Here is a 25,433-nt window from a genome sequence, read left to right on the forward strand (position 1 = left end):
TGCCATTGTTGGTGCAGTGGCTGGGGGTGGGGGACCACGAGCATCTTCGTGGAAGATCAAACCCCAGCGATAACTTTTCAGTCATGGGATCAGAGGACCGACTAATTGGCCCTGCCGGGTGGTGCCGGCGTTTAACGGACACGTTCACATTTACAGCGATCTAAGCCAAAATAAGTAATGTTTAAAAAAAAAAAACTTTTTTTAAAAACACGCTTTTATGAAACGTACCGTACTAGTAATGTCAGAACTCCACGGCTCCAGGAAGTGGCCCCGAGGCTCGCCACGACGTAAGGGGCCCGTGGTGATTTACAGCCAACGTCAGTTGAGCATGGACAATTAAGCCCAAGTCGAAACATAACATATATAAAAAAGAATGTTTTAAAATATTTCTTCTTTCATTTTTAACGATAGAATACAGTATTGTCACCGGCATCACATAATTATACCAAGTTTGCAGTCGACGCCACATTGCGCAAAATTGAGTTACAAGAGTTTGAGGATACAACAACAACGACGACAACGACAGACAGAGCGAGCGAAATAAAAGCGCGTAAAAACGCAAGTGAACTTTGATTACGGATAACGTCGGTCGCGAAAGCCGAACCGCTGCGTGCGTTGGAAGCCCCCGCCGCCCGCGCGCCTTCAGCAGAGAACTCACCGTCCCCACTGCGCGCTGGGCGCCGCACGTCGCCGAAGGCGCTCACCGGGGGCGCGACAGCGTCCGCCTCCTGCGACTCCACCTTGACGAGCGCCTCGTCCACGGAGGGCCGGCGCCCGTCGGAATGCTCCTCCGTCTCCTCCGGTCTCTCGCCGGCGGTCCCTTCAACTTTAACGATCTTCAGGTGCCGCGAGGCTGCAACCGAGGAAAAGCGCCGGCGGTCCTCAAGACGTTCTTTGCAGACCCACGGGTTTTTTTTTTTTTTATCAGAGATTTGTTCACGAGGCAATTCATATCTACAAACACAGACACAATTTCAACCGAGAAGATGGTTTCAAATTAAGCAACCATTGGAAAGATGTTCTAAATCGAACCAAACATTAAACTAATTTTCAATGGTACAGTATATTTTTCAAGTAGTGGTACCCCAAACTTTCAAAGCTCTTAAAAATTCCCTTTTCACACCATCAATAGGTAAACTCCCCCTCCCCCCCTCGCCAACCGGCAAGTTCACCCGCATGTACACCACCTCTACACCGTTCATCATGCTACGTCGGCCAATCAAATGCTAATTTTTATGCCAATTCCTTTGTCAAGGCACCTTGTTTCCTCGCACACAGCTGAAAGGTCGCGGTCTGAGCGTGGCTGTGTTTCACTCCAGCGCTGTCCTCGAGACAGTCTGGTCCCTTCATCTGATGAAGGCCGCTTGTGTTGTGGCCGAAGCGTCGTGATTTTTGTTGTTTTAATTTTTACCTACGTGACTTTACCGAATAGAACCAAAGAATATGGGTCCTCAAGACGGTCGGGAGGTTTGAACATTCAACGTCGGCTCGGAATCAAGAGTCTCTACGTGGACTGCAGGCGGAGGAATCAGACGGGTATTCCAGCACGACAATGACCCAAAACACACGGCCAAGGCAACAAAGGAGTGGCTCAAGAAGAAGCACATTAAGGTCCTGGAGTGGCCTAGCCAGTCTCCAGACCTTAATCCCATAGAAAATCTGTGGAGGGAGCTGAAGGTTCGAGTTGCCAAACGTCAGCCTCGAAACCTTCATGACTTGGAGAAGATCTGCAAAGAGGAGTGAGACAAAATCCCTCCTGAGATGTGTGCAAACCTGGTGGCCAACTACAAGAAACGTCTGACCTCTGTGATTGCCAACAAGGGTTTTGCCACCAAGTACTAAGTCGTCTTTTGCAGAGGGGTCAAATACTTATTTCCCTCATTAAAATGCATATCAATTTATAACATTTTTGACATGCGTTTTTCTGGATTTTGTTGTTGTTATTCTGTCTCTCACTGTTCAAATAAACCCACCATTAAAATTATAGACTGCTCATTTCTTTGTCAGTGGGCAAACGCACAAAATCAGCAGGGGATTAAATACTTTTTTTCCCTCACTGTATGAGGCTCTTTTTTTTTTACAGATGTCCGGTAGGGTCATGGGGTCAGGATGTTAGAACAACAACACCAGACAATACACACACACACACCATAGGAGTGCAAAGTACAGTAAAACCTTGGATTGCGAGTAACTTGGTCTGCGAGTGTTTTGCAAGACGAGCAAAAATTTTAAATAAAATTTTTATTTGATAAACGAGCGAGGGTCTTGCAATACGAGTAGTGTACGTGTCGACGCTTTGTACTGCCGAGCGTCACGTGATCACAACTGATGTACAAGTGCTTTGATGTACGAGTGCTTTGGATTACAAACACGTTTCCGGAACGAATTATGCTCCTTGCAATCCAAGGTTTTACTGTATAGGGAAAGATAAACAAATCTACAAATAAAGCGAAACTATTTTCGTCTTGATTTGAAGCTTTCGTGACTGCACGAATCCATACTCTTTGGTTCTTTAGGTAAAGTCGCGTATTATGAGACCTCCTTTGCCAGTAGCAAGATATAATCATAGGTTTTTACCATGTCATCTGGCAACAAAACTGACACCTTTTTACAAGGGATCATGGTTGCATTAACACAACACTTGCGGTCAAAATGCAAACAAAAAGACAACACTGATAATGTATTGGCACTGTCCTTGAAATTGATTGGTCCACACCCGAGGTATCAGTTTTGTTGCCAGATAAAAGGGTAAAAACCTATTATTATATCTTGCTACTGGCAAAAGGAGGTCTCATAATGTAAATGCATACCCCGAGCTCTCAATACTCTGATGGTGCGTTGTCTTTGAGTTTTGCGCCTTTTGGCGTCATCTGAGACTGGGCTCTAAGAAAAGCTGTCTCGGGTGTGGACCAATCAATTTCAAGGACAGTGCCACATACATTATCAGTGTTGTCTTTTTGTTTGCATTTTGACCGCAAGTGTTGTGGTTAATGCAAGCATGATCCCTTGTTAAAAAGTGTCAGTTTTGTTGCCAGATAAAAGGGTAAAAACCTGTTATTAATGTCACGTAGTTAGAAATAAAATAAAACGAATGTTTACTTTATTTTTTATTTAATTTCTAACTACGTGACTTTACCGAAAGAACCAAAGATTATCGAAACTATTTTATTGTTACCGGGTAAGGCCCCACTGAGCTGCTATGTTAGGAGCTCTCTTCCAGAAGCGACCTGGACATCACAAATGATAGCAGCTCAAGGAAGTGGCTCATCGTCATGACGGATTAAGAGGTTTAAACATTCAATAGCATCAGAATATTTGTTTACACTGGAGGAATCTGATGAGCTATAATGCTCCACTGAAGTCGAATCTAATAAGCTAGAGACATCTCCTTATATACTTCGAAGTCTTGTTCTTCGATTCTTGTTTACGGCACTATCTGTCCCATGTGAAGAGGTTTACCATCATCCTCGATTTCAGTTTTCACCACAATCCTCAGCGTCTCGGTGCCCAGACTCCCGTCATCATCTTCTTGCTTCACGACTGCGTCTGCAAGCAAAGACAAAAATATCCCCCGTGTAGCCTGTAACAGACTGTGACAGACTGTTGCACACCGCACCAAGTACTAAGTACTATTTTTGAGGCTGAAACGACCTAGGTGAGGCCCAGGACCGGTTCAGATAATCGTCACTGTTATTGATCGTGAGTGGGAATCGAACTCTGGTCATCAGGTTCGTAGCGCAGCGCATTAAACCGCTGCGCCACACACAAATCAAAGACCCCCCGTGTAGCCTGTAACAGACTGTTGGGGCAAGTGCTGTTAGCGAGTAGCAGCAGCTGTGAAGGTCGGCACGGCACACGAGGGGGTGGGTGGCCAGCACCACCACGCCCGGCCGCCTTTGTCTCCCCACTCCCCCGGTGCTACTGTCCACTACACACCGCACCACGCACTCGACTTGAGGCTGAGTCGACCTAGGGGAGGCCACGGCACCGGTTCAGATAATCGTCACCGGCGGTGTTGGTGGCCGTGAGCGGGAATCGAACTCGGGTCGCCGGGTTCGTAGCGCTGACCGCTGCACTGCTGTGTGTGTGCTCCTGCACACGGAGCCAACACCACTGAGGTCCTGGATTTTCAACGTCGCATTCGGCCTCCAGAGATTAAACCAGGATCCCCAAATGCAATGAGCCGATTGTTTCAGCCCAGTTACCAATTGCCGAACAAGTAATTGCACTGCATTTTTATTTTCTACGAGCTAATTTGGCTTATTCCAGCACTGATTATCATTACCGATCGCAGGGATGCTGTGAACCAAAACTACGAATAACTAAACGACAGTGGCACCTCGGAGATCTGTCTGTCCTTATTTCGTTGCAGAAGGCCGTTCGATCACCGATTTGTTCGAACACCGAATTAATTTTCCCCATAAGAATGAATGTAAATGACATTAATTGGTTCCAGACGTAAGAAATCTCTCATTTAGAAAGCATTTTTACGCGAAGTTTACAGTACTTACACGCATAAAATCACACGCAAAAAAAAACAACCAAGAAAGACAAGAAATAAATGGAATAAATGAAATAAATGAACATTGAACTTCACTTTACCTGTAGTAAGGAGAGTTGATGGCTTGAGTGGAAGGTGGTGAGGAGGAGGAGGTGGTAAAACCTTTGTCTGGGCAAGCGTCGTGCACGCTGGGCCACGTGCGTCTCAGTCGTGTACAGGTTCTTTCAAAATAAAGGTTTTTGGGGTGAGATCGCGTTATTTAACAGGTCCCTGCAGGGTGGGCTGGTAGGACAAGTCTCTGCGCTGTCTGTTGCTGATTTTACACCCAACAGCACGAGATTTCACTTCGTTAAAGTATTGAAAGGGGACAGACGGACGGATACATTAATATATTGCAGGCTGGTACACTCAGTTTACAACTTCGTTCCTACCAGCATAAATGTGTCGTAACCCTCCACCATCCGACACGGCCAATCAGCAAAAAAGTGTCACGTTGACAAAAGACAAAATAGTTCACTACTTTAGCCCACCGGTGTGTTGAAAGGTGAATCCACAACATTTACACTTTGATTAGTACGACGTGGATTCACTCTTCAACACACCAGTGGGCTAAAGTATTGAACTATTTTGTCTTTTGTCAACGTGACACTTTTTTGCTGATTGGCCGTATCGGGTGGTGGAGGGCTAGGACACATTTATAAATAACGCGATCTAACCCGAAAAACCTTAATTATGAACAATACTGGTCGCGAAAGCCTGCTGCGTGTTAAACTGAGGTTCTTTCAAGTCGCGATTGCCCGTTCGACCTCCGAATTTCGTTCGGTATTTCCGGGGGCCAAAATTTTTTTCGGAAATATCGTTCTATCACCGATTTGTTCGAGTTCTGGTGCGTTCGATCTCCGAGGCTTGACTGTATTTTTTAAAAATGTTAACAGGTTAAGGCCCCAGTGAGCTGCTACGTTAACAGGTTAAGGCCCCAGTGAGCTGCTACGTTAACAGGTTAAGGCCCCAGTGAGCTGCTACGTTAACAGGTTAAGGCCCCAGTGAGCTGCTACGTTAACAGGTTAAGGCCCCAGTGAGCTGCTACGTTAACAGGTTAAGGCCCCAGTGAGCTGCTACGTTAACAGGTTAACAGGTTAAGGCCCCAGTGAGCTGCTACGTTAACAGGTTAACAGGTTAAGGCCCCAGTGAGCTGCTACGTTAACAGGTTAAGGCCCCAGTGAGCTGCTACGTTAACAGGTTAAGGCCCCAGTGAGCTGCTACGTTAACAGGTTAACAGGTTAAGGCCCCAGTGAGCTGCTACGTTAAGGCCCCAGTGAGCTGCTACGTTAACAGATTAAGGCCCCAGTGAGCTGCTACGTTAACAGGTTAAGGCCCCAGTGAGCTGCTACGTTAACAGGTTAAGGCCCCAGTGAGCTGCTACGTTAACAGGTTAAGGCCCCAGTGAGCTGCTACGTTAACAGGTTAAGGCCCCAGTGAGCTGCTACGTTAACAGATTAAGGCCCCAGTGAGTTGCTACGTTAACAGGTTAAGGCCCCAGCGAGCTGCTACGTTAACAGATTAAGGCCCCAGTGAGCTGCTACGTTAACAGGTTAAGGCCCCAGTGAGCTGCTACGTTAACAGGTTAAGGCCCCAGTGAGCTGCTACGTTAACAGGTTAAGGCCCCAGTGAGCTGCTACGTTAACAGGTTAAGGCCCCAGCGAGCTGCTACGTTAACAGGTTAAGGCCCCAGTGAGCTGCTACGTTAACAGGTTAAGGCCCCAGTGAGCTGCTACGTTAACAGGTTAACAGGTTAAGGCCCCAGTGAGCTGCTACGTTAAGGCCCCAGTGAGCTGCTACGTTAACAGATTAAGGCCCCAGTGAGCTGCTACGTTAACAGGTTAAGGCCCCAGCGAGCTGCTACGTTAACAGATTAAGGCCCCAGTGAGCTGCTACGTTAACAGGTTAAGGCTCCAGTGAGCTGCTACGTTAACAGGTTAAGGCCCCAGTGAGCTGCTACGTTAACAGGTTAAGGCCCCAGTGAGCTGCTACGTTAACAGGTTAAGGCCCCAGTGAGCTGCTACGTTAACAGATTAAGGCCCCAGTGAGTTGCTACGTTAACAGGTTAAGGCCCCAGCGAGCTGCTACGTTAACAGGTTAAGGCCCCAGTGAGTTGCTACGTTAACAGGTTAAGGCCCCAGCGAGCTGCTACGTTAACAGGTTAAGGCCCCAGTGAGCTGCTACGTTAACAGGTTAAGGCCCCAGTGAGCTGCTACGTTAACAGGTTAAGGCCCCAGTGAGCTGCTACGTTAACAGATTAAGGCCCCAGTGAGCTGCTACGTTAACAGGTTAAGGCCCCAGTGAGCTGCTGACATGGTTCTTCTTAAGCAGCGACCCTGGCGAGCGCAAATGATCGCTCGGCAAAGTGGCTCCTCATCATCATCATCACCAAGTGGGCATTCACAGCAGCCAAAATGATCGAAATGATCTCAAAGCACGTTTAATAAACGTGGAGGATTGGAAATAAACTCCTTAAAGATCATATTCTTGGTTCTTTCGGTAAAGTCACGTGGAAGGGAAATAATAAAATAATAAAAATTAACCAATAATTTTATTGAACCAAGAATGTGAATCCCTGCAGTCACGAAAGCTTTAAACTCCTTAACAATCGTTTTTAAAAAATAAACGGTTTTATTAACAACTTCGCTGAACACGCGGTCGAAAAGTACGCCAATGGCGCCTGCTCCCACATCAACGCTTACTTGAATTAATCGATTACTTTATAAATGAATCTTCAATGTACGACTTTTGTTCGTGCGGAGTGAGGGTGCCCGCAACTCGTTCACACGGAGCGGGCGCACCTGAGACACGCGGCGCCTGCTTCTTGGGCGAGGCGATTCGAGAGTTTAGGGACCGCGGACTTTTTGACCTACACATATATTTAATAAGGCGTCCATACAAAATGTTAATTGCTTTAAAGTAGCGAATTCATTGATTAATTGATGCCGATTTTGATACAGGCATGCATTGTCACCGGATCTGAGTACGCGTGCAAAATGTGGATTGAATGGACAACGGGAAGTGGACGAAGATTTGACCCAGACAAACAGAGGAGATTTAAAGCTTTCGTGACTGCAGGGATTCATATTCTTGGTTCTTTTGGTAAAGTCACCACGTAGAAGGGAAATAATAAAATAGTAAAAATATAAAACAATAGAATTCTCACTACGTTTCGACTGCAACACAAGCAATCATCATCAGACGTGAAAACCACAGCAAGAAAATTTGAAAGTGGAGGTTTTTTCTTAACGTTAGCACCACGGAGAGCGATTTGGCAGTTATTCAGATGGACGAGTCCATCGATGTTCGGAAAATAGGAGGGGGGAGACGAAGAGAATGGAATGCGGCCTGAAAGCCACCGTAAGCGTGAACAATCAATTAAGACCTGAAATGGTTTATCAAAACCTTCCAATGATTGCTAAGCCAGAATCCATCTTCTAGGTTGAAATTGTCTCTGTCTTTGTATATGTGGATAGCCTCATGAACAACTGCCAAATCGCTCTCCGTGGTGTTAATGTTAAGAAAAAAACGCCACTTTTTTCAAATTTTCTTGCTGTAGTTTTCACACCTGATGATGATTGCTTGTGTTGCAGTCGAAACGTCGTGATAATTTTTTTAGAATTATTTTATTGTTTCCCTTCTACGTGACTTTACCGAAAGAACCAAGAATATTAACATAGGAGAGTCAAGTTAAGTGAAACCGATGAAAAAAAACACCGGAGGACCGGGAGTTGCTACGCTCACTCACCGCTGTGCACATCCTGGTCACGTATGACCGGGAAGTCTGGACCCATCCCTGGGTTTTGATTTTCTTGCTTGACGAAGGGCGGGTGGACGTGTGAATCCATCTGGGAAGAGCGGGGGGAGGGGCCAAAGAGACGAAGCTAAAGCACCACAGCTAACGATGACAAACGAGGCAAGATGAGAATTGGGCTTCATGGCAATAAACACGGGCGCTGTGTTAAGATGTTCAAACACCGAATGGACACAGCGCCAAGTCCGCATTAACCACATGTATTGTTGGCAAAACATGCAAAGAAACACGATCTGATAATGTGCACATTTTGCTGTACCGCCTTCGACCTGGTAGAGCGAGGCGTACGGCTCGTCCTTGACGCCCACCCACCGGTAGAAGGGAGATGGAACAGATGGGGATTAGTCCACACACTCTACTGTAGGAGGGAGTTAGATGGAACAGTTGGAGATTTGTCCACACACTCTGCTGTAGGAGGGAGCGAGCTGGAACAGATGGAGATTTGTCCACACACTCTGCTGTAGGAGGGAGCGAGCTGGAACAGATGGGGATTCGTCCACACACTCTGCTGTAGAAGGGAGTGAGATGGAACAGATGGGGATTAGTGCACACACTCTGCTGTAAGAAGGAGATGGAACAGATAGAGATCATCTGTGGAACGTTTAGCCAGTATAAAAATTGAAGCTCTCACAATACAATGGCCACCTCCACAGCTTCGTAGTCGTGGAGGTAGCTCAGCTATCCGTTCTTACATTTACACGCAAATTCCATCTCTAGCCCCGCCCACTTCGCTTATGACCCTACACCCATCTCAAACCTAAATAACATCCAGCCCCAGCAGCTCTCCCGCTATATTGTTTCCTGCTTCAGCAGCTCTCCCGCTATATTGTTTCCTGCCTCAGCAGCTCTCCCGCTATATTGTTTCCTGCCTCAGCAGCTCTCCGCTATATTGTTTCCTACCTCAGCAGCTATCCCGCTATATTGTTTCCTGCCTCAGCAGCTCTCCCGCTATATTGTTTCCTGCCCCAGCAGCTCTACCGCTATATTGTTTCCTGCCCCGGCAGCTCTCCCGCTATATTGTTTCCTACCCCAGCAGCTCTCCCGCTAAATTGTTTCCTGCCTCAGCAGCTCTCCTGCTATATTGTTTCCTACCCCAGCAGCTCTCCCGCTATATTGTTTCCTGCCCCAGCAGCTCTCCTGCTATATTGTTTCCTGCCTCAGCAGCTCTCCCGCTATATTGTTTCCTGCCCCAGCAGCTCTCCCGCTATATTGTTTCCTGCTTCAGCAGCTCTCCCGCTATATTGTTTCCTGCCTCAGCAGCTCTCCCGCTATATTGTTTCCTACCTCAGCAGCTCTCCCGCTATATTGTTTCCTGCCTCAGCAGCTGTCCCGCTATATTGTTTCCTACCTCAGCAGCTCTCCCGCTATATTGTTTCCTGCCTCAGCAGCTCTCCCGCTATATTGTTTCCTGCCTCAGCAGCTCTCCCGCTATATTGTTTCCTGCCCCAGTAGCTCTCCCGCTATATTGTTTCCTACCCCAGCATCTCTCCCGCTATATTGTTTCCTGCCCCAGCAGCTCTCCCGCTATATTGTTTCCTACCCCAGCATCTCTCCCGCCATATTGTTTCCTACCCCAGCAGCTCTCCTGCTATATTGTTTCCTGCCCCAGCAGCTCTCCCGCTATATTGTTTCCTGCCTCAGCAGCTCTCCCGCTATATTGTTTCCTGCCCCAGCAGCTCTCCCGCTATATTGTTTCCTGCTCCAGCAGCTCTCCCGCTATATTGTTTCCTGCTTCAGCAGCTCTCCCGCTATATTGTTTCCTACCCCAGCAGCTCTCCCGCTATATTTTTTTCACCTGATGACGATTGCTTGCGTTGCGATCGAAACGTCGTGATATTTTTTTTTCCTATCTACGTGGCTTTACCGAAAGACCCAAAGAATGTGATTTCCTGCAGTCACGAAAGCTTTAAGGCAAGACCGTGTTACAGGATGTTTTGTTATGGGACGCGCAGCAAAACCAACGGTGCCACGCCTTTTCGCAACACATCTCTCCATCCCATCACGAGGTGGAACGGCGTGGATGAAGAGTCTTCGTTGCAAAATTTTAAAGAAACTTGAAAAACTATTTTTTATTTATTTTACCAGGTGTAAGGCCCCACTGAGCAGTTATGGGGTGGCTCTTATTCAGAAGCGACCTGGTCGTCACAAATGATTGCTGCTCAAGCGAAATGGGATCATCATCAGCGTCATCGACATGTGGACATTCTTAGCGGCAGCCAAATACTCGAAGCGCGTGGTGACGTTGATTCTAAATGTGGAGGGGAAAAAACGGAAGATCCGGAGACGAATCCACGTGCCCACAGGGAGAGACAGAGAGGAGAGAGACAGACTCCAAATATACAGCAAGCATCGTGAATTGAACCCGCGACCTCCTGGGCACCAGGCGAGGTAGTTGACATCTCCTAGCCACTGAACCCACGACCTCCTGCGCACCAGGCGAGGTAGTTGACATCTCCTAGCCACTGAACCCACGACCTCCTGCATACCAGGCGAGGTAGTTGACATCTCCTAGCCACTGAACCCACGACCTCCTGCGTACCAGGCGAGGTAGTTGACATCTCCTAGCCACTGAACCCACGACCTCCTGCGTACCAGGCGAGGTAGTTGACATCTCCTAGCTACTGTACCCACGACCTCCTGCGTACCAGGCGATGTAGTTAACATCTCCTAGCCACTGAACCCACGACCTCCTGCGTACCAGGCGAGGTAGTTGACATCTCCTAGCCACTGAACCCACGACCTCCTGCGCACCAGGCGATGGAGTTGGCATCTCCTAGCCACTAAACCCACGACCTCCTGCGTACCAGGCGAGGTAGTTGATATCTCCTAGCCACTGAACCCACGACCTCCTGTGCACCAGGCGATGGAGTTGACATCTCCTAGCCACGGTGATGGTCTTGTGCAGTGGTGGTCCCGATGTCTTGTGACCCCCCCCCCGGAAAGTTTAATTCCAATTTGTGTATCAAGTAAAGGTTTATATTTAAAACGGAAATGAACACGCAAAGAGGGTGCTGGTAAACAAATCGTCGTGGGTTTATTTAATTTGTTGGTGGTCACGAGACATCTGGCCCGTGAACACAGAGCGGTGCCCTTTGCAAATCCACTGCTGGATGATTGCCTTCAACTCCACGCTGTGCAAGGCACTGGGGAATTGGGGGGGAGGGTATTTGACCATACTTCACCACGCTGGTCAAGTGCGGGTTCGAATAACTCACCCCGAGTTGACTTTGAGTTGGACCCTCTCACCGCGTCTCTCTGTGTGTGTGTCTCTGTCTCTCTGTCTGTGTGTCTCTGTGTGTGTGTCTGTGTGTGTCTGTGTGTGTGTCTCTGTGTGTGTGTCTCTGTGTGTGTGTCTGTGTGTGTCTGTGTGTGTCTCTCTCTGTGTCTCTGTCTCACCGCGTCTTTCTCTCTCTGTGTCTGTGTCTGTGTGTCTGTGTGTGTCTCTGTGTCTCTGTGTGTGTCTCTCTGTGTCTCTGTCTCTCTCTGTGTATCTGTGTGTCTCTGTTTGTCTCTCTGTCTCTGTGTCTCTCTCTGTGCCTCTGTTTGTCTCTCTGTCTCTGTGTGTCTCTCTGTGTCTCTCTCTGTGTCTCTGTGTGTATCTGTGTGTGTCTCTCTGTCTCTCTGTGTGTGTCTCTCTGTCTCTCTGTGTGTGTCTCTGTCTCTCTGTGTGTCTCTCTGTCTCTGTGTGTCTGTGTGTCTCTCTGTCTCTCTGTGTGTGTCTCTATGTATGTGTCTCTCTGTGTGTCTCTGTGTGTCTCTCTGTCTCTGTGTGTCTCTCTGTCTCTGTGTGTCTCTCTGTCTCTGTGTGTCTCTCTGTGTGTCTCTCTGTCTTTGTCTGTCTCTCTCCGCCTCTTTGTCTCTGTCTCCGTGTGTGTCTCTCTGCCTCTCTGTCTCTGTGTCTGTCTCTCTGTGTCTCTCTGTCTCTGTGTCTCCGTGTCTGTCTCTCTGTCTCGATGTTTGTCTCTCTGTCCCCTCTGTCTCTTCAAGTCTCTGGCGACCTCCTCCGCCCCATTCAACTCCCAGCAAGCGACAAGATGCAGCCCAACAGGATGGCATCCTCACTTTAAAAACAACCCCCCCCACCCACACCACAGCTGCGGATGGTTTACCAACCATCGGGTGCGTGGAGTGCGTGTCGCAGCGGCTTAACTCGCCCGTGCGAGCGTGAAGAACAAAAGAAAATCACAATTAGTGTAATCGTCTTGTGGGAATATACAAACGACTAAATAGATTATGAGACGATGTCTCATTCGCATAGTCATATCTCCGTATAGAAATATATACAGGGGCTCATCTACTTATGAACGAGTTAGCTTCCAGAGGTCTGTTCGTAAATCGATTTTGTTCGTAAGTCCAACTTTACTCCTGTTGATTCCAAACGCGTTGCACGGCGCGTACACTAAACACGGGGAATGGTTTTAAAAGTTGTATAATCTCCTGTAGATGGCACTGGTTTTTCACGTTTTGCAGATGTAGATGCCACTGGTTCTTCACGTTCTTCACGTTCTGCAGATGTAGATGCCACTGGTTCTTCACGTTCTGCAGATGTAGATGCCACTGGTTCTTCACGTTCTACAGATGTAGATGCCACTGGTTCTTCACGTTCTGCAGATGTAGATGCCACTGGTTCTTAACGTTCTGCAGATGTAGATGCCACTGGTTCGTCATGTTCTGCAGATGTAGATGCCACTGGCTCTTCACGTTCTTCAGATGTAGATGCCACTGGTTCGTCATGTTCTGCAGATGTAGATGCCACTGGTGCTTCACGTTGTTCAGATGTAGATGCCACTGGTTCTTCACGTTCTTCAGATGTAGATGCCACTGGTTCGTCATGTTCTGCAGATGTAGATGCCACTGGTTCTTCACGTTCTTCAGATGTAGATGCCACTGGTTCGTCACGTTCTGCAGATGTAGATGCCACTGGTTCTTCACGTTGTGCAAATGTAGATGCCACTGGTTCGTCATGTTCTGCAGATGTAGATGCCACTGGTTCTTCACGTTCTTCAGATGTAGATGCCACTGGTTCGTCATGTTCTGCAGATGTAGATGCCACTGGTTCTTCACGTTGTGCAGATGTAGATGCCACTAGTTCGTCATGTTCTGCAGATGTAGATGCCACTGGTTCTTCACGTTCTTCAGATGTAGATGCCACTGGTTCTTGATGTTCTGCAGATGTAGATGCCACTGGTTCTTCACGTGCTGCAGATGTAGATGCCACTGGTTCTTGATGTTCTGCAGATGTAGATGCCACTGGTTCTTCACGTGCTGCAGATGTAGATGCCACTGGTTCTTGATGTTCTGTAGATGTAGATGCCACTGGTTCTTCACGTTCATCAGATGTAGATGCCACTGGTTCTTGATGTTCTGTAGATGTAGATGCCACTGGTTCTTTACGATCTGCAAATGTAGATGCCACCACCGCCATCTATTGCACGGCAGTTAAGCTTATTACTCTCGTTCCAAACAGGCAACTGGACATACGAACAGGTATTTTAAAGTTCGTAAGTCGAGTGTTCGTAAGTAGAGTAGTTCCTGTAAAAGTATTTCATACACAGCCTATTTACGTGACCCAATGGCTCCTTCTGGAAACGCATCACTTCAGCTGCAAAACTGTGGACCGGTTTTTACACACATCTGTGAAAACGAGCTTTATAGCTCATCGGATTCCTCCAATGTAAAAAAAATGATTCTGATTCATCTCATCAGCAGCAGAGTCAGGCTTTGCTTAAGTCAATGCTAGTGAACGTCCCAGATGTTTATAGGGAAGGACCGGTTTCGACATTCAGTGTTTCATCAGCAGCAGAGTCGGGCTTTGCTTGAACCAACTCTGCAGATGAATTGCCAGATGTTTAACGTATACATGTATGCAAAAAAAAACACCATTCTGAACAAGCAAAGTGGGGCATCGCTTGAATGAGATGATTGCTTTTTTTTCACCACGCCAGAAGGTATCGAAGAACGGATCGACGATGACTGTGATTACAACAAACGGAGAATCACTTGGCCATCACGTAGAGTTATAGACAACGTCGATTACAATGCAGGCTATAATGCTCACAATAGACCCATTACAATCTCGCCGAGGAGCACGAACCACCATCACGCAAACTCCGACGGCTTTTCGTGAACCGTCGAACAAGGTGGGTCACCGCATCGCGTGGCGCTTTCGAATGCTACAAACACACTACACACTATACTATACACTCCATTACTATACCACACTATATACTATACACTCCATTACTATACCACACTACACCATACTACACTATACATTACACTGTACTATACACTACACCATATGACATTACACATTACACTACACATGACTAAATACACTACACGATACAATACACTACTATACCCTAGAGGCCTAGACTGTATATTGCATTATACACACTATACATTACTATACCCTACACTGTATATTACATTATACACGCCTATACCCTACACCACATTTTACATTATACACTACACTACATTGCTCTATAAACTGCTGTACACTTCCGGCTAGCCTTCGAACAAAACGGTCCCCGCATTGCGTGGCGCTTTCGGATGCGCTGCTTCTGAGGCCGTCTGGAACGCTCCTCCCTTAGGAATGCCACTGTGAGCTGTGTGTAGCCGGTGTGAGATATGCCTGTGATGAATCGCACGTGCAATTGTGCATTTCTGCTACGTGTTGCTGTAAATGCTACGGAGAGCCACGTGCGTTTTAGTTCGTGTAGCCCAGGGGTCGGGAACCTTTTTGACTAAGAGAGCCATGAAAGCAAAAAATTTGGAAATTTATTTCAGTGAGAGCCATATAATATATTTTAAAAGTGAATTCAACTAAATGTCAGTATAATAAGCCTCTGAATTTATTCTTTTAAATAATGTTGTTATAACACTCACCATTAATGCGACTTCTGGTGCTGCATGGATTTGCTGATGTCTTTGTAGTCGGGTTGGTACTTTGTAGTCGGGTTGGTACTTGGTGAGGTTAAGCTTCATGCAAGCGTTGAGGCTTTCATCCGTTAAACGTGATCGTAGGTTGGACTTGATGTTTTTAAGATGTGAGAATGACTGCTCACATGCATACGTAGATCCAAACATGGTCAATACAGCAATACTCACACGCTGCAGTGTGTGGTATGTGACAGGAAGCGCGTTCCAAGTTTTGAGAATCAGCTGGTCTTCGGGTTGGAGTTTTTTCATTTCTGTCCACATGTGCTTGCTCGCCAACTCCGCTTTCTGTCGTGTGATTCTTTCCAAATCTTCATTCAGTGACTTGAACTTATTCACCCACATGTCTGAGGCCTTCAGGTCAGCCACTTCTGCTTCAAAATCTCTGACGGAGACACCAGGGATGTAATTCAGGTCGGCTGTGTTCAGTGAACACTCGTTTGGATGGGTGATGAACTTAAAAAGACGAGTGTGCTCACGAAATTCTCCAAAGCGTGCTTTGAAGGACTGTAGGAGACTGGATGTGCAGCCAGCTAGCTGGTGGAGATCAAGGTTTTGAATGGGCTCACTTGCTGTGCATGCATCTTTAAATTGGCTCAGTTTTTCAAAATGTAGTAAACGACCTGTTTCAAGATCCGTGATGAAAAGCTCCAGCTTGTTTTCAAAAGCAAATACAGCTTGTTGAAGGGATAACACTGTATTTCCAATGCCTTGCATTTTCACGTTGAGCTGGTTCAGATGTTCAGTCAGATCTACGAGATAGTAAAACTTGAGGAGCCACTCGGTGTCGGCTAGCTCAGGATGCCCGATGCCTTTCATTTCAAGGAAAGTCCGGATTTCGTTCAGGCAAGCCGCAAAACGGCTAAGCACCTTCCCTCTTGACAACCAACGCACATTGCTGTGCAAAAGCAGACCAGGATAGTTATTTACAACTTCATCCAGCAGCGTTTTAAACTGGCGATCATTTAAGGCTCGGGCAACAATAAAGTTGATCACACGAATGACCAGCGACATCACTTCGCCAAACTGCCTGTCACACATCTGAGCACAAAGTGCCTCCTGGTGTATAATGCAATGGAAACTTAGGATGGGTCTATTTTCATGTTCACGGAGAAGCGCCACAAATCCTTTGTTTTTCCCCACCATACACGGAGCACCATCAGTACACACTGAGAGAAGTTTATCCATAGGTAGACTTTTTTCTTGAGCAAACTCCATGAAAGACTTGAATAAATCCTCACCTCTTGTGGACCCTTTTAATGGCAGAACAGCAAGACTTTCTTCGCGCAGTGTGTCACCAACAGCATATCTTGCAATCACGCTGAACTGCGACAAATGGCTCACGTCTGTTGACTCATCCAAAGCCAGAGAAAAGAACGGCGCTGCATTTATGTCCTTCACTTGCGTTTCCTCCACTTTGTTTGCCATCACGATGGTACGATCATGAACAGTTCTTGCCGACAGAGGCATGTCTTGTATCCGTTTGATTATCTTGTCTTTGTTCGGAAGATCATCAAAAAGTTCATTGGCTACATCCAGCATGAACGTTTTAGCATACTCGCCATCTGTGAATGGTTTTCCGTTCCTCACTATTGCTAAAGAACCAGCAAAGCTAGCCGAATTATAGTCACCTTGCCGGGTCCATACGCGGAGTTGCTGCTGGCTAGCTTGCATCCTGCTCAGAAGCTCTTGGCACGCTTTCTTTCTGCTGTCTCCCGCAGGGTATTTTGATGCAAAGGTAGCGTGGCGCGTGTCGAAGTGCCGCTTTACATTCGACCGTTTCAACGATGTAATTTTGTCATTGCAAATTAGACACACCGCAGAACCCGCTCTCTCCACAAAGGCGAATTCTTCGGTCCATTCGTCCTGAAATGTACGATACTCGTCGTCTTTTTTTCTTTTCGCCATCTTCTTCGTCGAAGGGTTAGCTTTGAGCTAATGACCGAGCAGACGCAGTCTCAGACTGATTCAAAAGGGGGCGTTTACCTGTTTTACCCAGCAACGGCAAACGTAGGCCAGTATCATCCAATTAAAATAATGGACAATTGCTCCTGCAGCCCTGAACAGGACATGCGCAGTGAAAAATCGATGGATGGATTAAAACAAGTGAGAATATTTTGTTTTATCTGCGAGCCATATGCAATCATCAAAAGAGCCACATCTGGCTCGCGAGTCATAGGTTCCCGACCCCTGGACTGTAGACTATTCAGAGTACGGGGCACACCCAGCTGTAGACTATTCAGAGTGCGGGGCACACCCAGCAGTGTGTAGACTATTCAGAGTGCGGGGCACACCCAGCAGTGTGTAGACTATTCAGAGTACGGGGCACACCCAGCGGGGTGTAGACTATTCAGAGTAAGGGGCACACCCAGCAGGGTGTAGACTATTCAGAGTACGGGGTACACGCAGCAGTGTGTAGACTGTTCAGGCTGCGGGACCTGATGGCGTCCCGGGACGTGTGCTGAGGGACTGTGCTGACGAGCTGGCTGGAGTCTTCACAAGGATTTTAAACCTGTCTCTGGAACAGTCCACGGTACCACCCTGCCTAAAAGTCCTCCACCATAGTCCCCCTGCCGAAAAAAACCCCGACATTTCCAGCCTCAACGACTATCGGCCAGTAGCACTGACGCCAGTGGTGATGAAGTGCTTTGAAAAGACCGGTCCGGAGTCACATCATTGCAACATTGCCCCGAAGCCTTGACCCCCACCAGTTTGCCTACAGAGCGAACCGATCCACGGAGGACGCCGTGGCCACAGCACTGCGTGCTGCACTGTCACACCTGGAGCAGCAGGGGAGCTGTGTGCGGATGCTCTTCGTGGATTACAGTTCTGCGTTCAACGCCATCCTCCCACACAAACTGGTGGTAAAAATGGGCGACCTGGGGCTTCCACATTCCACCTGCGTGTGGATGCATAGCTTCCTCTCGGGCCGCAGACAGAGGGTCAGAGTGGGCCGTCATACATCCGCAGCCCTGAGCCTCAGTACTGGCTCCCCCCAGGGCTGTCTACTGAGCCCCCTGCTCTACTCCCTCTACACACATGGCTGTGCCCCCGTCCACCATAGTAACACCATTGTGAAGTTTGCTGATGAGACCACAGTGGTGAGGCTCATCTCTGGGGGGGATGAGTTTGCCTACAGGGACGAGGTGGAGCGGCTGACAGCGTGGTGCAGGAGCAACAACCTGCTCCTTAACACCGCAAAGACCAAGGAGCTCATAATAGACTACAGGAGAAAGAAAACGGACATGCCACCACTAACCATCAACGGGGACTGTGTGGAGAGGGTGGCAGACTTCCGCTTCCTGGGAGTCCACATCGGGGAGGGCCTGACCTGGAGCGCCAACACCTCTGAGCTATTGAAAAAGGCCCAGCAGAGACTTTACTTCCTGAGAATACTCAGGAAGAATAACATCACACAGAAACTGTTGGTGTCCTTCTACCAAGCTTCCATCGAGAGCATTCTTACATACTGCATCTGTGTATGGTACACCAGCTGCACAGTGGCTCAGAGGAAAGCGCTGCAGAGGGTCATCAACACGGCCCAAAAAAATCGCCGGGTGCTCTCTCCCCACATTGGAAGAACTACACAATTCCCGTTGCATCGAAAAAGCGAAGAACATTATAAAGGACTTTTCTCACCCTGGACACTCTCTGTTTGAGCCGTTGCCATCAGGCAGACGATTCCGATCAGTCAAAACAAGGACAAACAGATTCAAACACAGCTTTTATCCTACAGCAATTACCACACTCAATACTGCTAATTAATTACGAAGTAATACTGTATACAATTGACTGTAAAATAAGGATGTGCAATGATAAAATGTACTTTTATGTGGGTATACTTGGGTAGTTTATATATAAAATTTATTGATTATCTTTTATTTTTATTTCTTGTTTTATTTAAATTTATGAATGATGTACTGACTGGTGAGCACTTTAAATTTCGTTGTACTGGTGACAATGACAAAATATCTTTCTAATTCTTCTATCTATTCAGAGTGCGGGGCACCCCCAGGAGTGTGTAGAGTGACCAGGGGTCTCAAACTCGCGGCCCGCGGGCCAATTGAGGCCCGCGGAACGATATTTTGTGGCCCCCTACTTGACATCAATTTTTTTTTTTACCATAGCTCAGGCTTGTGACAGCGTTGCTAATTCGCGTTATTCAACGCGAATTAGCAACGTTAGTCACTTGGTTGAAACGTGATTCCGGAGTGACACCAAGTGGAAGGAAAATATATCCTGTCACCCAGTGCAAGGTACAGAGGACTTAGGAAGTGGGCGGACTCAACAAGAGTAATCAGTGACCAAATAAAGACAACAGAGTTGCAATAGGAAAGGGAAAATAATTACATGGATAGCAAATAGCATGAGATGGGTGGCAAGAATAAAAGCCAAATGGTGGTTAGAACCTGAATATTATAAAGAAGTTATAGATTATTATTACAAGAGAAACAAAGACAAGGAAAAAGGACAGATATGTGCAATCGCAAAAGAAAACGAATTTACCAAGAACAATTTAATCAAGAAGAGCAAGACGTTAAAAGATATAAAACATGAGACAATGCACTTGATGTTAAGAATTAAGACAGGTGGAGTAACATGGACACCAGAGTTAGCTCAATGGCATCCAGAGAGATTTTGTAGAGCAGAAGGATATGTAGGATGTAAAGAAAATCTAGATCACTTTATTTATGAATGTGAAAGGTATAAACACCTGAGAGAGAACACGATTGATAAATTTAATAATGATAAGAAAAACGAAGTGCTCAAAAAAAGCTATGAACAATGATAACGTTTTCAAATACCTCTCAGAATATATAGAAAGGGCATACTAAATAAGATCCCAAATACTCAGGTATTGGGATAAAAACATGTAAATATATCACAATGGAAAGCCTGCCTTAAGGGTGACCAAAGCGCTGTAAAAGTGTATGGTAGGCAGAAGCCAAAGCATTGATAGTACCGTAATTTCCGGACTATTGAGCGCACCTGATTATAAGCCGCATCCACTAACTTTAAAAATAAAAATAAAGTTGTACATATATAGGCCGCATTTGTCTATAAGCCGCAGGTGTCCACGTTGTAACATGAGATATTTACACGGAAAGATTTTTTTAAAGTTTTAATTAAATAGCACCGGTAACATACACAAATACGTACTGCAAATGCTTTTTTTCCGAACAGTAGCCAACCAGGAACAGTCCATCCATTTTCTATCCCCGCTTTTTCCTAATCAGGGTCGCCTCTGAAAGCTTTTGTCGTCTTTTTTCATTGAGTCAGTTATTCACGCTACCGTCTCCAACGTCTCACCATTGATTCATTGATGCCAAGCTTACGTGCAGCAGCTCCATTTCCTTCTTTGACAGCCAGATCGACCGCCTTTGACTTGACAGCTGCATCATGTGCACTCCTTCGCGTGTTTTCCGTGATGACGGTGTGTGCATGAAGCTCAAAATGACTGATCTGAAGAATTTAGCGTGAGTGCATTTGATTGGTCCACTGTGGCCTGTTCGGTAATTGAATTGGTCTGATGTGACGGTAAATGTTTTGGCGGCATGAAGCTTGTGTAAAAAAACATAAATTAGCCGCACCATTGTTTAAGCCGCAGTGTTCAAAGCGTGTTAAAAGAGTAGCGGCTTATAGTCCGGATATTACGGTAGGTTTTTTTATTAACTTTTTTCCATTATTATTAAATGTGTTTTTTTTGTCACCCAGCCCCAGTCATGTCTCTCTCAAAACCTGCCGTGAAGAGAAAGGTTGGCGATGAGCACAGACAATTTCAGGAAAAGTGGGAGACGGAATATTTTTTTGTTGAGCACAGGGGCACTCCGACGTGTCTTATATGCACAGAGAAAGTTGCGGTGCACAAAGAATACAACATCAGAGGTCATTACTTAAGTAGACATACTGAGGAGTATGAAAAATACCAGGGAGATGAGAGAGAGGACCGGGTCGCCAATCTTAAAACATGTCTACTGAGGCAACAAGATTTTTTCAACTAAGCAAGCAAAGAGAGTGATGCAGCAGTCGAAGCTAGCTACGCGGTGAGTGAGATGATTACTAAGGCGGGAAAGCCATTCAAAGACGGCGAGTTCATCAAAAAGTGCATGTTACAGGCTGCAAGTATAGTCTGTCCGGAAAAGAAGGGCCAGTTTAGCAACATCAGCCTTTCAGCCAACACAGTGGCAGAGCGCATTTCTGCCCTGTCGGGTAACATATATACCATCAACTGCGTGAGAAAGCCAACACGTTTCCGTGTATACTCAGTCGCTCTTGATGAGAGCACAGACATCACTGACACTGCGCAGCTCGCAATGCATGTCCGTGGTGTTGACGACAATTTTGAAGTGACGGAGGAGTTGCTCACAGTGAATCCAATGCATGGCCAGACCACCGCTCAGGAGATATTCCGCCAGCTGTGTGATGCCATTGTGGATGCCGGTTTACCATGGAAGAGGTTTGCTGGAATAACAACCGACGGAGCGCCATCAATGACAGGGAGGAGAAATGGACTGGTGGCACTTGTTCAAAGAAAACTGGAAGAGGAGGGTGTGGAGGAGGCCATTGCTCTGCACTGCATTATCCATCAGCAGGCCCTTTGCAGCACATGCCTGAAGTTTGACAATGTGATGTCTGTCGTTGTGAAATGCATCAACCGTATCAGATCCAGGGGCTTAAAGCACCGGCAGTTCCGCGCCTTTTTAGAGGAAATAGAGTCAGCATATGAGGATGTGCTCTACTTCACCGAGGTACGTTGACTCAGCAGGGGAAACGTCTTGAAGAGGTTTTTTGAGTTGAGAGCAGAATTGAAAGCCTTCGTGGAGAAGTATGAGATGGCTGTTCCTGTGCTAAGTGATCCCAAATGGCTCATGGACTTAGCTTTTCTTGTTGACATCACACAGGAGCTGAATGTACTGAACAAGAAGTTACAAGGCCAGGGGCAGCTTGTCAGTGCTGCCTATGACAAAGTCAGACCATTCTCCACAAAACTTGTGTCATGGAAAGCCCAGCTCTCTCAGACAAACCTCTGCCATTTCCCAGCATGCAAGGCACTCATGGACGCGGGCACACCATTCAGTGGTGAGAAGTATGCTGATGCCATTGTAAAGCTACAGGAGGAAATTGATCACAGGTTTGCAGACTTCAAGACACACAGAGCCACTTTTCAATTTTTTGCTGACCCCTTCTCCTTCGATGTGCAAGATGCCCCTCCTGTGCTTCAAATGGAGCTAATTGACCTGCAGTGCAATTCTGAACTCAAAGCCAAGTTCAGGGAGGTGAGTGCAAAAGCAGACAAGCTTGGACAATTTTTGAGAGAATTGCCCCCCACCTTCCCAGAGCATTCTAGGATGTTCAAGCGGGCCATGTGCCTTTTTGGGAGCACATATCTGTGTGAAAAGCTCTTCTGCACATATCTGTGTGAAAAGCTCTTCTGCACCATGCACTTTAATAAGTCAAAGTACAGGTCCAAACTTACTGATGAGCATCTTCAAGCAATACTGAGGGTCTCAATTGCTTCCTCCCTCAAGCCAAATGTGGCTCAGCTGTGTAAGAAGAGGAAGCGCTGCCAGGTCTCTGGCAGCAAGGAGTAGGTAAGAGAAGCCTATGTTCTGAAGAACCGTTCATGTTCTGAACTGTTATTAATAAAGATTGAGGAGATTGGATCAGTTGTACTTTTTTTTGGAATACTTGATGCGGCCCAGCCTCACCCAGACTCTAGCTCCAGCGGCCCCCAGGTAAGTTGAGTTTGAGACCCCTGCTGTAGACTATTCAGGGTACGCGGCACCCCCCCCCCCCAACCCAATTCAGATGTCGGGGTGGACTCCGTGCGAAGGGACCGAGCCGTGTGACGTGCGGGGTGATGTGGGAGGGGCTGTGTCTGGTGACGGTTGCAGTCACGTGGACGCTCCCCGCGACAGAGCACGTGGCTCCGAAGCGCCGTTGTGCCCCATCCGTGGTGGAGTCGCTCGACTTCCCCAGGAGGACAGAACGCAACGCAGCGAGCGTCTACGCTTCATCATCTCAGAACTTTATTGTGTAACGAGGGGGGTTCGTTACGATCCACGGGAGGAGAGGAGACGGAGCGGACCGGCTACTAATGCACTTTAAAATCATCGAGATTTCAAACTAATTTCTTTACAATACCCTCCCCCTCTCGGCCTCAGATCACTGCACCTGAATGAATTAAATGATGGCGTCACCCTGCTGCTGCTGATCTATTTAAGACCGGGAGCAAGTGGAGAGGGCTTTACCATTCTGGCGAATTGCCCGATGATGCTGGATGTAATTACCAGCGAAACGTCGTACTCAAATTGTAAATGATGTTGATTCATTCTTCAACACACCGGTGGGCTAAAGTCGTGAACTATTTGTCCTTTGTAAACGTGACACATTCTTTACTGTTTGGCCGTGTCGGGTGGTGGAGGGTTACGACACATTTATAAATAAAGCAATCTCACCCAAAAACCTTTATTATGAATATTGGTCGCGGAAGCTTGCTACGTGTTAAAATAATTTCTTTAGAACTGATTTTTGTCTTTAGTTTGTTGTTCTCCCACCACCTCCGATTATCACGGTTGTCTACAGATGATGCAAAACAAGTTCAACATACAGACTATACACTACAATACACACTACACTATACACAATATAAAATATACTATACACTGCACTACGATACACTACCATACACCAAACCACAATATAAAATTGAAAACTCATTTTTTTGCACCACTTTTTGTGTTCAGTTTAGTGGGCTTGTCATTTTATCTCAACCAGCCAGAAAACCTCCTCCTTCAGCTAAGGTCTCTGAAAAGGTCTGGACTGCGTACCCAATGCAGCTATTGCAGCTACATGAGCCACAGTCCTGAACCTCACCCATTTCCCCTCAGCATCAGAAGGAGGGGGAGGACAATGCCAACCCCAGTTGCAAGCGATGTTTGAATTTCTGCTAGCAACTATCCTCAGTTGAAAGCAGGCCGCTGTGGGTTTGAATGGGGGTCCTAGATGGACACCCACTCCCGGAGTGGAGGAATGGCAGGCACATCTTGCAGATGACAAGCCGATAGTCGGTAGGGCAGATCAACTCCATGGTATGTCCTGGTGTCAAGGACATGGGCTCGCAACTGCTGGCCCATAATTATATAGTCCAGCAGATGTTCTTGCTTGGACCCAGCGTGAATCCAGGATGTTGTGTGGATGTGCTAATGGCGGAAAAGGGTGTTGGTAATTACAAGCCCATGGGTTGCACAGAAGTCTAACAACCTCCTACAAATTTCGTTTCAAAGCTTTCGTGACTGCAGGTATTCATCTTCTTGGTTCTTTTGGTAAAGGCACCACGTAGAATGGAAATAAAATAATTAAAATTAAACGTAATAAAATAAAATTCTCACGACGTTTCGGCCACAACACAAGTAACCTTCTGCTAAGATTCGCAGCGTCTTTTAAGCTAGGTGGGAGAAGTAAAGCGCCTTGACAAAGGAGTTTACATATCAAATAGGAGAATTTAGCGTTGAAATAGCTGTGTTAAAGTGTTGGATCAGCAGGGTGTTAAGGTCAGGAATTAGCATGTAACTGGGAGATTAGCATGATGTTAATGTGAGGGATTAGCATGTGACTGGTCACGGAAATAGCTATGTTAAAGTCAAAGTTTACATATGAACAGGGGCATTTAGTATGTTTATTTTATTGTTTTATTTTTTATTATTTTATTTCCATTCTACGTGACTTTACCGAAAGAACCAAGAAGAACCTCCTACAATTATTATTGAGCTGATCTGCCCCATGCCTTCTGATCACTCTAACCCGAGGGGCCCATTTAGCAGGAACCTGGGACAGGAGGTTGTAGAATGTGTCTGACACATCGGCCTTGTCTGCATCCCTCCACTGGTATTCATCTTCGGTGGGGGCACAACCAACCACCACCACCATTTCTCGCATCTTGTTGATGGGGAGGCGAGCCCACAGTAGCCTGGGACTTACAGCTTCCCACACCTCACCGCCATGTTCACACACCCCCTTCATTCGTTCAAAAGAAGTGCCACTCCACACAAAGACACACACACACGGACATGCAAACGCAATTCCCCACTCCCCCTCTTAGTTTGGAACTACATAGCGAACGCATTCACTGAT

At 46.8% G+C, this 25,433-nt stretch overlaps 1 protein-coding gene across 1 annotated transcript in view; it reads right to left on the minus strand.

The window, feature by feature from the left end:
- The window catches only part of LOC116956569 (uncharacterized), a 52,542-nt gene extending 34,918 nt beyond the window's left edge, over positions 1-17,624 (minus strand). Inside the window, exons 1-4 of the mRNA XM_076054547.1 lie at positions 15,249-17,624; positions 8,289-8,388; positions 3,460-3,546; positions 659-853 (exon numbers count right to left, since the gene is read on the minus strand). Of these exons, the coding sequence (XP_075910662.1) occupies positions 659-853; positions 3,460-3,546; positions 8,289-8,388; positions 15,249-17,207 (2,341 nt within the window). The 5' untranslated portion in view covers positions 17,208-17,624. The remainder of the gene's footprint in view (positions 1-658; positions 854-3,459; positions 3,547-8,288; positions 8,389-15,248) is intronic.
- Positions 17,625-25,433: the final 7,809 nt, after the last annotated feature.

This window comes from Petromyzon marinus, chromosome 66 (genome assembly GCF_048934315.1).
Source record: "Petromyzon marinus isolate PM22_M1 ecotype Great Lakes invasive population chromosome 66, UKy_Petmar_22M1.pri1.0, whole genome shotgun sequence".
Taxonomy (NCBI): domain Eukaryota; kingdom Metazoa; phylum Chordata; class Hyperoartia; order Petromyzontiformes; family Petromyzontidae; genus Petromyzon; species Petromyzon marinus.